This window comes from Cryptotermes secundus, unplaced genomic scaffold (assembly GCF_002891405.2).
Source record: "Cryptotermes secundus unplaced genomic scaffold, Csec_1.0 scaffold117, whole genome shotgun sequence".
Lineage (NCBI taxonomy): Eukaryota > Metazoa > Arthropoda > Insecta > Blattodea > Kalotermitidae > Cryptotermes > Cryptotermes secundus.
Genome location: NW_019737981.1, coordinates 1,247,621 through 1,260,149, shown reverse-complemented (window position 1 = coordinate 1,260,149; position 12,529 = coordinate 1,247,621). Strand labels below are relative to the sequence as shown.

Here is a 12,529-nt window from a genome sequence, read left to right as displayed (position 1 = left end):
ACCTTAGTGAAATTATCTCTCTTCTGATGCGACCTTTCATGCGTGCATATTTGCATGTTGTTATGCACTCACGAACATAGATGCAATGTATAATTATGTAATATAGGTCCTGAGGACGCGCCATAACTCAAGCGGTTAGTCGCTGGCTTCCAACCGCGGGGTCCCGGGTCAAGTGGGATTTGTGGTGGACAAAGTGGCGCTGGGGTAGATTCTCTACGAGTACTTCGGTTTCCCCTGCCAATTTTCATTCCACCAAATTCTCCATCATCGTAATCACCCGGGGCAGGTACAATAGGGCAGTCAGTGGCCGACGTGCCTAGTGGACCCAGCTGGACTCCNCACCCCCCCCCCCCCGCCACTATACGAACAAAAAAATATAGGTCCTGTGTAAAGTATTGGAAGCATGAGGGAAAATGTTAGGAATAAAATTATAATAACACAAAAGTTTGAGAACATTCTTTAATATTAGTATCATATAACGATGTGGATATATGACTAGCATACAGCAAAATACATTTGCTCTTATAGCTTCAAGGTAAAACAATATTTTTGGTACCGTAGAAGGGGAAGTTCTTAGATAAATCACTTTCTGTCCTAATGACAGGATCATTGAATCTGAACTTAAACAATATAAAACACTTTAGTATTATTTGCTAACTTCTCTTAGTCCATTTTTGGCAAAATTATTGCTTAACGAACCTTAAAAAAATGCAAATTAGAGTTGAAATCTTTCAGGTTCTTGTACAGATGGGCTTTATTTTTAAAAATGTATGCCCTGTTTTAGCTCAGTTTCACCAGCAGCAGGACTGTTGTATGGTACAAGACAAGACTATGCTATTCCTTCCATATCAACTTCGGTAACGTTTTCCTGTCATGGTCAATATTTCAGAAGGAGACCGTGACATTTTCATGTGACACTGTGTTATAATATTTCTGAAGCTGGTTGATGCGGAAATATGCAAAGTCCTCGACATCACACGTCAACCATACAGGCAATGACTTCTATATAGTGCACTAGTGAAGCAATTTCAAGAAGCACTGGTCCGGCCAGACTTNACCACACTTTTCTTGGACCATTATCTCCGTAACCGTTCAACTTTGGACATAGTAGGTGTTTTGGGTTATATCGGCATACTTTAACATAAGGAACACCCTCCCGAAGTTTGGCACATTCCTCCTGGGACACCCTGTATATATGAGAATTTTTATAAATTGTTACACTCTATTCTAATATTTTATGGCACGCAAGACGTACAAGTCTCAAAGTTTTAAAGTTTTTTTAAAAGCAAAGTTATATTTTCTCGTGGAAGTCAAGTTTGTATATTTTCTGGATTTTTTCGTTTCATACGGGATAGCGCAATCGGTATAGCGACTGGCTACGGGCTGGATGAGCAAGCGGTCGGAGTTTAGAGTCCCGATGAGGGCAAGAATTTCCACTTCTCCATGTCCAAACTGGCTCTGGTGCCCACCCAGCCTCCTATCCGACGGATATGGGGGGCTCTTTACAGGGTGGTAAAGCGGCCGGGGCGTGAAGCTGACCACTCACCTCCAACCAGTGCCGAGGTCAAGAAGACGTGGGTCTATACATCCACTCCCTCATATGCCTTCATAGCTTAGTTCTTAATTAGTTAAGCACAAGGGCAACTTTAACTTTACCTTGCGATTTAGTGGCTGTGTGTGTGGATTAACATATGAAATACCAGAATAAAGTGTAGCAATTTATATGACTGATCAAGAATCTAAAGGAATATGGAATAATATTGCAGAAAATCTGCTGTGGTAATCAAAATTTTATCACTGTAATGGAAGCTGGGATGTTGGATATCCGAGAAGGAGGTGGAAATGTCACTTCCTCTTGTCTCGGAATGAGGCATGGCTCAATGCTTGAGTTGTCAGAAGAGGAAGACAATTATTTGCATTAAAATAGACACGTTCTAATAGAACTGCTTCATAACTCTAGTTTTATGTCCAACAATGACTTCATTGTGTTCGTATGTGTCTGGTAATTCAGTAACTCCGTGACCTGAAGTCCGCAAACGAACTATACCGACCGAGCGACCGCCGCTTGTCAGTCAAGTTAGTGTTAACTTTTTGCAGATAGAGGGTGTCACGTGGTCAGCGCAACGGATCCACACGGCCGATAATTTCGAGTTTCTAGATCGGAGCCGCTATTTCCTTGAAATAGCTTCTCAGTTATCCTCACGAGGCTGAGTGGACCCCATTCCAGACACACTACTTCTCAGAAAATGGTACCCGGACCTCTGGATCTGTAGCCAGGAACTCTGACCACTAGACCACAGAGGCGGTCGTAATTCGGTAGCACGGAACAAATATTTGGGGGCGATGACTCTTATTAAATTCTGTGCTGCTCAGCCCTAGCTTTCAGGCGACTGATCTGTCACGTGTATTCGTTTCTTAATGCTGTAGGCAGTGACCGAGGGTCTGCCCGTTTGCATTCGTTATTGTGAGGAATTCTGACCAAGTCCTCTTGATTGCCTTAAGGCGGCTGTTAGGTATGTGAAATTGTGAGCCATTACAGATCGCCTCATAAAATCTTTATCAAATACAGACGTGGGTTTTCAGGATAAACATCTGTCTGTCTCAAATTCTCTGTCGGACACACTAACTTGATTTCCCAAGCGTAAATAATTTTATTTCTTAATGTATCTGCTAAAGACATGAGAATTTTACGTGATATTTTATGAGTTCTTTGCACCAGGCTCATGCAATGAACACAGAAAGAAGTCCACGTGTCTCTCTCACTCAGCCCGCTTATGTCATGTCCCAAACTACTTAATGCACCGGGATAAATTTTAATACCAGGCAGTAGACACCACAACTCGATTTTTGGAACAATGAACATGGTCTTACGCCTCTAACAGAAATGAGTACCAGCAGTTTTCCTGGGGGGAGGATTAAGGTCGGTCGGCGCGTAAGGCTGAAAAATTACTGCCATCTGTGAACCGATTGTTTAGGATGTGTGGGAGCCTCGGCGTCTCACAACCCTATGGGCCTTCACTGTCTGTTACAGGGATAGCTTCATCATTTTTTTAAATAGAAGTCCTCCGGTTAAACGTATTGGATGTTACGTCCAACTAAATTTTATTATCAAGAGAAATTTCCGCGAAAAATATTATTAGAACCAAAAATAATATTAAAAATCACTATCAAAATCAGCTTAGAAATATGTTTAAGAGCAGAAACACGTAAAGCATGAAGCAGCAAAAATGTTATGAGTGAAACTGAAGACTATTAGAAGAACTCGCTAAAATACACTGCACCCATATTTTGCAAAAACAGGAAATTAAGCAGTCTTTTATATATTTTGAAAAAAAAAAATATATGTATGCTTATCCTTCAGGGCCAAAGTTTCGGAAAGGGATGAGAGGACACAAATGGGGTTTATGTGTAGATCAGAATCACCGAGTTTGAATAACAGAGCAATGAGTATAGATACAAGAATTGTTAAGAAGCTTAATAACATAGATAATATGAAGAGAAATACGTAGATACAACACATTTTTCGGATTCTAGGAGACAGATTGGCAAGTATATTGTCTATGTACACAGAGAAAGGAAGAAGAGATCTGGTAAGAAAGCATGTGAGGTGGAAGGCGCAATAGTTTTGATAGTAGTTATAATGGGCCCATATCTTCCAGGGGCGAGAAAGAGGAAGATTTTTGAAAGAACCTTCGTGTTTAGGGACCCGTGGTGTCTTATAGCAGTTCATATCAAGGAGATAGTTTGTTATTATCGTGTCGGAATATGATCATTTGCTAGGCAATGGCCAGGTAAACACTGCCTAAAGACCGCAATAGCAGCAGAAGCGGAAATAATTTTGCTAGACAACAACTCGCTAACACCTGTTTCCACGGTAACGAACATAAATATAATATTTCCGTGACAAAAAGCAGAATAATAGAGGATAATTAATTGTTCGGCATGATGATTTATATTCGAGCCGCGTGGCAATTATAAAAGGGTGTTCATTCGTGCATTCAATGCAGTGTAGATCCTTCAGAGAGATTTTTCATAGAGCGTTCGTCAGACAGGAGCCGAATTCATTCGTAAGAGAATTCAGATGGAGTATGGAGTTCAGTGTGCTAGCTGCTATAATTGTAATTGTAAAGAAGTACCAATAAACCTAATCATCAAATCCAGAACCCATTATTATTCGTCAGGCAAACCCCCAACACGTGACAGTATTTACAAACAAAGTTAGCAAAGTATGACAAATTATTTTAATTTATGTTTATTTATGGAGGCAAATTTTGTATTTCGTAGCGTTTATCTTCCAAAACAATACTTGAATCAGAACAAATATCCACATCAACATATGTCCAGAAACATTTAATTTGAGATTTATAGCTGAAGGAATACTATCATGACCTAATCACTTGTTATCAATTTCGATCTCTCATACCTTCCTAGCACGATAGAAACTGTTCCCTTCTGACGAGGCATGTTTTCCTAGAGAAGGCATTACAAAGTTCCACACTCACCACTGGTGGTCAGAGAACAGTCTTCATGGTGCAATTGAATCTATTCATAGACATCAGCTACAGTTCGGTGTTAGTATTTGGGCAGGTATTGTTGGTGGTTGCTTGAGAGGACCACACGTTTTGCCACATCGGCTTACAGGCAACCACTACAGAGACCTCCTCATACATGATCTGCCAGAGCTACTGGTAGTCAGCACGAATGCGCTACGTGCATGATGGTGCTGCGAATTATTTTAGCCGTGCTGTGCGAGATATTCTCAACAACACTTTTTATCGCTGATGGATAGGTAGAGGAGGAACCACTGCATGGTCTCCACGCTAGCCAGACATGAATCCTCTGGATTTTTACCTGTGGAGACACCTAAACCCTCTTGTATATGCAGCTCCTGCTGACAACGAAGAGGCACGTCACCATCGCATTGTGGACGCTTGTCAGACTATCCACAACTGCCTCGGCAACTTTGAACGGATGGGGCGGTCCATAATGAGATGTGTCGAAGCGTGCATTGAATATCATGGAGAACATTTTGAGCACTTATTATAAATGTACTGTTTCGGCTGTAACTCACAAATTAAATGTTTACAGATGTGGACATTTTTTCTTGTTCTGGTATGTGGAATTCGTGCCCAAAATTGGTCCGCAAATTTCAGTTACACCATACGTGCCCACCCAGACTCCTATCCAATGGGTACCGGTTGATATTTCCCCAGGGTTAAAGAGACTTAGGCGTGAAGCTGACCAGTCACCTCCATACAGTTCCGATGTCAAGAATGGTGGAGCTATAACTCCACTCCCCCATGTCTCTTTGGCATAGAACTTAATTAATTAAGCACAGGGAATATTTTACCTGTACTCTTCCTTACTATAAGTGGGAATAAACAAGTGTACATTCGCCCACCGATTAATTCTATATCTATGCATATTACTTCAGGCCTCTCTTGTCTCTACTTAGGTTATTACCTTTACGTTAATGTGACTTCCACCTTTGTTATTTAAGTACTAAATAGGAACAATTCACTTCCTTAAAGTGAGCAAATAGTGTCCTTGTTTATACATATGGCCTCGTGTGATAGGGATAGGTACACTTTATACTCGTATCTAGAATTATTGAATTATAGAAATATGTTCGCTACATCCTTTAATTTGACAAACAGATTGGAAGTATTTTTATTATTTAACAAAAGGAAATGCAAAGGACACTGGCCGATATTCAGACTTATTCGGAGGAAGTTGGAAGTTTTACAAGTGAAAGGCGATGTTGCTTCTTCATATAATGTCACAAAGCCGTTCTAGAGAATCGGTGTAATGTGCCTTACCCCCAGGGGTTAAACCTCTCTTAGTACCTAGTGGAAAAGGAAATCGGTCAGCCCGTGCCAATTTTGACATAAGAAACCCGCCGCATAAGCCATTAATTGAGCCCTGATTGTCAAGACAGTTGACAGCGACCACCCCAGATCACATGTGAATAAATTCGAGTTTTAGAATGTGAAACTGACAGATGAGGAAGAAGGTTGCACAGGAAAATGCACGTATAGTGCCTTGGGAAGGGAGTCTCACAAGAATGAATTCCTAAGTACCTCTGGTTATGTATACGGTGAGAAAACACGAACTCTCGCGTGGCAAAGTTGTTAACTTAATTGTGACTGCCATGAAATGATTCTGAAGTTATTGCTGTAATTGGATGCTTGGAAAATAACAAATCGGTTGATAGTAGAATCTGATATTTCAAAGGACCAGCAAGTCTTAAATTAAATTTATGGGGGGGGGGGGTCATTCATGCNCAAATTGGGTGATAGTAAAATCTGATAATTCAAAGGGACAAGCAGTTTTAAATTAAATTTCTGGGGGGGGGGATCATTCATGCTCTATATCCTACTCCACTTGGATCAGCGGTTCTGAAGCAACAGATTGGTCTTGCTGGCATTCACGAACAAAATTATCCGCCACAGTATTCAGTTCCAAATATAATTTTTATGTATGTGTTGATATATATATATATATGATGCTTGCACCATTTTGGTTTTGAGTTTTTTCAGAACACACACATACAAAATCCAGCCTTAAAACCGAAACTTCCAACAGTTTTTAGTCTACTTTTTGCCTACATTTTCGATCGCATTGTTTGCCAATATGTCCGGTGACCGCACTGAGAGTTGCTGAATTAGGCAAAGGATTTAACATAAGGGTGTAATTCTCAGTTTATTTGGGGGCCTCGACATCATTTTATATTCAGTTACATAAAAACTGTACCGTAAGTACCATTATGTCCGTTAATATTAAATAGTGGCAACCTTACTATCTTGTTAAATTTAATTAAACACATTTTTTAAATACTTCAATACTACTCTGTTTTGTCTTGGTTTAATATTGACATCAAACGGAACTCCATGATCATATTCTTAGGTTAGTATTTAAAAAAAAAGTCAGTTCATTTAAAATCTCAAAATTTTGTGGCTTCGAGTACAGAGAAGGCGTAGGTAAGGTTATCCAGGGTAGCTACAGTAGGGGGTTAGTTTCTGAATACATGTGGAATCAGAGGAGAGAAATCTGTAAGGTTAACACAGTGTACTGAATTCTGAAACCAGGAAGTCAGAAAATTTGTTTCAATTTCTGAAAATTACCAATATGGGAAGTCAAGAAAACCACCAATTTATTTTGTGTATCTAGGTAACTATGCAATTTGACTACAAATGATGCAGTAGCTTCAGAGTGCGCACTTTCCTCGTTAAGCACACAAGCTAAATATTTCACCTTCTTTGTTAGCTTCACCGGACTGTGTCCCTTCTGGTCTGATCCGTTGTAGAATTATTTCCGAAAAAAAAATTAATCTTAAAATTTGGAAGGACTTCTTGGAATGATATTCATAACATTGCAAGGCCGATATCGACAAAAACACGCTAGAAACAGTCCACCGACATGTATTGATGTCTGAAAAGGGATTAGAATTTACTATTCAGTTTTTCGAGTGGGCAAATAATTAAGTATCCTGTGATTTAATCATTGTCATAGCGATTACTGTATGTTTATTGAAGTACCCTGTAACAGACTATAGATAGGTAGGCCTACTTCAGTGGAACACACCGCATTATCTAACAAGCTCTCAGTGTTACGTGCTCATGAAGTTTTTGTAGTTATGAGTAAAGCCGGTAGTAAGAAGTTTTTTAAAAAAATTATCTCATTTGTAAACTGTGTCATTTGATGAACTCAGTCTTATTTCCAAGACAACAATGTCGATATCAAACTAGAGTGTCAAGAACATAGACACCCTCCTCACTACTGCTGTGCAAGGAGCTGAGGCCTGTGTCAGAATTTGAGTCCGTATCATTGGCAGAACTGCAGGTCGCAGTGGTGGTACCCCCATTTCGGTGTCCAGCAGCCGACTGCTGTGTCACCAACATCTCGTCCGTCCCAATGTCTGACGCTTCCAGCTCTGCCTGAAGTCTCTTCAAGTAATGTCGGCGGGCTTCCAGGAGAGTCTCCGTCTCGGCAAGGACCAGGGCGTTGTGCTCGAGTTCCCTCGTCCCTTGCTCCAGCTCCAGGCGGACTCTTTCCAGGTCCCTGAGCAGCGCGTCCCTAATCCGGAAACTCTCCTCATCTATCTCTTGATCCGGAAGTAGTCTTAACCCTTCCGCTTGACTGTTTTTGTATCGCCTGAACTTAATATGGAGACGCACTAAACACTCTTCTTCTTTCTGAAGTCTCTTGTTCACTTTCGCTAGCTTCTCCCACAGTTCAACTCGGGTCTTCAAATTCAGAAGTGTCGCGTCATCTTGATCAACTGCGGGTTCGGACCCATCAGCTGATGGTTCAGCACTGTTCACCGTGGAAGAAGGAACTTCTGGTAGTGTGGGTGGATTCTGGTCACTACCACCTTCAGTCACTACGCCACTGTCATCCCCCTTCTCTTCCTCGTCGTCCTCGTCAGCATCTTCCGAGCCACGCTTCAGGTACGTTTCCAGCAAGTAGTTCGAACCGAGAGTCTCCACTCTTGTGCGGTGTGTCTCGCTCTCCATGCACTCAATCTGGTGGTCCCTGTCGTGTAATCTTCTAAGCTGATTCTGAATCGTTTCTCCTTGAGCGAGTATGAGTTTCATTAGCCTCTCGATGGTTTCCGGTAACTTGTTGCTGAAATTATTTCGGCTTTGTTGTTGCTGATGATGATGATGTAACTGGGCCAGTCGACGCGGGTGGATGGTCTGATGATGCGGTGGCCAGGGCAATTTCGTGCCACGGTGGTGATGTTTCCTTCGCCTGCTCAGGGTAGCACTGCAGGAATCCCTCCCCGGGCTTCCTCTCCCACTGTCCGCCTCCCAGTCTGTTACTCGTTTCAGCGTAAAGCGCACTTCGTCCTGAGCATCTCCCCACGCGTTCCACACTCGCAGGATGCGGGATCGGCCGTCCAGTGGACGTTCCATTCTTCGCCATCGCTCCATGATGGCGAATCCTTGTCCTTCCTGAAGTGTTCTGGTCGTCGCTTCTTCAGACCGTGTCCTTCCATCCTCCTCACTGCGGAGGACGGCAATCACGTCGTCACATGTAGTCTTGCGTCCGATCCCAGTCACCCACCGTAGCCGGCTGTTCACCCACACCGGAATCTCTGCCGTCATGTTCAGTTGCCCTCACCGTCTGGTACTGCTGCAACAGTCAAGAGAAGGAAGATTGTTTAGTAAAGATGACATTTCATTTGGTGACTGAAGACTTAATATACCAGAAATAAAGAAAAAAAAAATGTGTCAGACAGAGAAATAGAAACGTGAGATGGCTTAGTTGCTATGCAACGACAGTAGAAAGAAGAGATTTTTATCTTTTGGAGGCAGTGTTCCAACACTGTGGCACGCGTATCGCCGGTGACAAGCAAAATTATTTCAGGGGGCACGCAGCAGGAAATAAATTACTAAAAATTGTTTCAGAGTTCCTTCTGCTCTCAGATGACATCATAAGTTCCTGTCAGTTTTTAGTTTATAACGTAGCTCTTGTTTATTTCCTACCAAAAGCTGAATTAGTAAGAGCGTTATAATTAGGTGTAGTTAATATGTTTAAATGTTCAATATATCCAATTAGCGATAGTCGATGTATTTTGAACCAGTTTGTAATTTGGACTGTCGCATTTAAGAAAGGCCTTGAAAGACAGGAGCATATTTCAGACAGTGTTAAAGTGCCTCTGAAGTACACACTTTCCCACCAATTGTCTTTATTCTGGCCGAAAAAGAACAAAACATTCTTTCTACATTTCTTCAAAATTTAACCCTCTTGTAAAACACTATGTTCTGCGTAGTACTTTACATAAACGTTGAATGACAATCACACCACAATACCTACAATGCATGAGGGCAAGTCGTGTTCTTACATTGTAAACCCTTTTGTGATAGTTCAATGTCTGCCTTTGTACCAAGTCGCCTAATTAGGAGACCGGAGAGTTTAAATTGGTCCAATTATCCAACTTACACGGAGTATTACGAGTGATTTAATTTCCCTGATAATAATAATAATCAAATCGTGATGTATATATAGAACATGGAAAATTTACGCCATTTCGAATTATCATTCATGCTACTTGGTTAATATTAAAAACTTTCAAGATCATAATTAAACAACACCGTACTGGTCATATTCTTTTTCATTTACTACCTTATTTGCTTTGAAAGCATTTAGGGCAGCAATATGTATTGAATAATGATGCACATATTGTCACGTGATTGACTCAAGACGTGGTTTGGATTAGAGATTGAATTTATTGACCATTTATACAATGAACTCGTAATTACACTTAACAGCTCACTGTTACACACATACTAGTTTCTCAGTCTGTTACAGTCTCCGCTAGTCGTTTCCTGGTAACGGCTTTAACGGTTGCCTGCTAATACTCAACGAATTAACTCAACTGCACCAACTACGTCTTCTCTTCAGAGAGTGGCCTCTTACAGGGTTATCTCAGCCTTTTTACACCATTCAACGCTACGTTATAGCTGAGATAGCTTCAAAAATAATATTTTATTAATTTATGAACAAGGTAGAATATTTTCAGGTCATTTAACATCGCAGAGCTCTGAAAAGGAGTATGAACGACGAGTAAGATTGGAAGGAGACGGTTAGGATTATTGGAATGTCCATTATTGCGTCACTGGTGTTGAGACACTGACGAAAATTATGAAAAGCGTCAATTCGGATAGCTTGTAGCCAAATCGTGTTTCGATATGAATGGAAATCTGGAACTTGGCCACGGTGTTACCAACCTATTCTAACGTAGAGAAGATGTTTCTGTCACGTCTTGTTACAGTGAAGCGTGCGAGACGAATCGTGTAATTATTGTCTTGACTTTCCGTGTAGAAAGCCACAAATGCCAGGCGACACAGATTCGAGAGTAATTTCCGCAAATATCAGTAGGTAAACATTTTGCAAAGTGATACATGCAGTTTCTCAAGGAGAGAGTTTCCCCAAACCAATACTAAGCTAAGTGGCTGAGTCCACGGAGTAGAGCGTTTCTTGAGAAGCTGTCACTCACTTAGTCCAGAAATGGAACACCAAGGTTAAGTGCAGGGTTCACAACAACTCTCAACTCTTTCCTATCTTGACCCACATGAATTCAGTCAGCACCTCAATATTGTTCCTTTAGAATATATTTTACGGTTTTCCTCCAGCCTAGGTCTGTGTCATCTAAGTGGTCGTTTCCCTTCAGTTAAAACTTAATTAATTAAGCACCACGACATGAGGACAAATGGGGGAGTGGAGATTGGTGGTAAGCTTCGCGTCCAGCTCACCTTACTCCCGGGGATAGATATCCCAGTACCCCAGAGCCGTTCCCACCTCATGACTCAATGTAGGCGGGTTCAAACCCGGCGGAGGTCGTGGAATTTTTAAGGGCGGAAAAATTCAGGGAACAAGTCCTCTGGGAGGGACTTTAACCGGTGGGTCCCGTGTCGTAGATTTACGGCACGTAAAAGAACCTCATGTCTCTAGGAGACCTCTGAGCTAAATTTAGCAAAAAGTTTCCCGCCCAAAGTAGTTTTCAATGCCTCCGGTAGATGGGGAAGTATTAGGTACCACTGCCAGAGGAGGGGGGACCTGTCTGACAGAAAGGGACTAACTATTAAATACCACTGCCAGTAGAAGGTTGGAACCTCGCTGGCAGAAAGGGGCTAATAGCGAGCACCAGTACCGGCAGGGTATGGAGACAATAGAAATTAAAAGAGGGACGCACAATGGACCAATAACTAATCTAAGTGCATGGGGAAACCCACCCCCTCAATACTGAATCCCCAGAGCCAGTCTGGACTTAGTGGAGAGGAGAAGATCTCTTACCAATTCTTGGAAGAGAACCTTCCCTTTAGTTGCCATTTCTCAGCTCTTTCATCTATGCTAAACGTTCTATTCCTCTCATCCTCCTTGACATTTTAATGCTAATAGGACTTGGTAGTGCTATGATTTGAAAACAATAATCGTGCAACTGAAATAAGAACTCCTGTAGCGCTGACGTAAACAGGCGTACAGGTGTAAACATTTGGACGTGTCTGTTTGACGTAAGATGAGAGAGATTAGGGACATATCAACCATCTGGGAAAGAAATTAGTCTTCATCTTTAATGCCCTTGCTTTCTCCACTTGAATCTCTTACGCCGTGACAATAGCAGTGATGCCAGAGCAACTGTAGGAATTACAGACAGTCATACTATCCATCGCTGCAAACTGTTGCTGTACAGATGAATGGTGAGGAACCCCTTATTTTACGAATGCAAATTTTCATAATGTTAATAATAATAATAACAATTCAATTCCTTATTTAGTTACGTTCTGGCTTAGCAGCTCAAAGTCAGTTATAAAATAAGCATGAACAAATGATAGGAACAAAACGAACAAATACGTACAAAAAAACGAGGCATTTTTTTTGTTTAGATACTAACAACAATTCCATTAGAGCAATAACATTATGTTTATGAGATGCAAATAGTTATATACAAATATCAGATAAAACTATTGTTTTAATAATTATATAATATTATTGTCAAATATGATTAAGACAAAATTTATTT

General features: G+C 41.2%; 1 protein-coding gene and 1 long non-coding RNA gene across 2 annotated transcripts in view; one reads left to right on the top strand and one right to left on the bottom strand.

The window, feature by feature from the left end:
- Nucleotides 1–12,529, top strand: part of LOC111870531 — a 219,658-nt gene that overhangs the window by 15,786 nt on the left and 191,343 nt on the right. The window lies entirely within an intron of this gene.
- The window catches only part of LOC111870528 (ras association domain-containing protein 10), a 145,991-nt gene continuing 139,795 nt past the window's right edge, over nt 6,334–12,529 (bottom strand). The window contains exon 2 of the mRNA XM_023862890.2: nt 6,334–9,138. Coding sequence (XP_023718658.1) covers nt 7,740–9,110 — 1,371 coding nt within the window. The 5' untranslated portion in view covers nt 9,111–9,138 and the 3' untranslated portion in view covers nt 6,334–7,739. The remainder of the gene's footprint in view (nt 9,139–12,529) is intronic.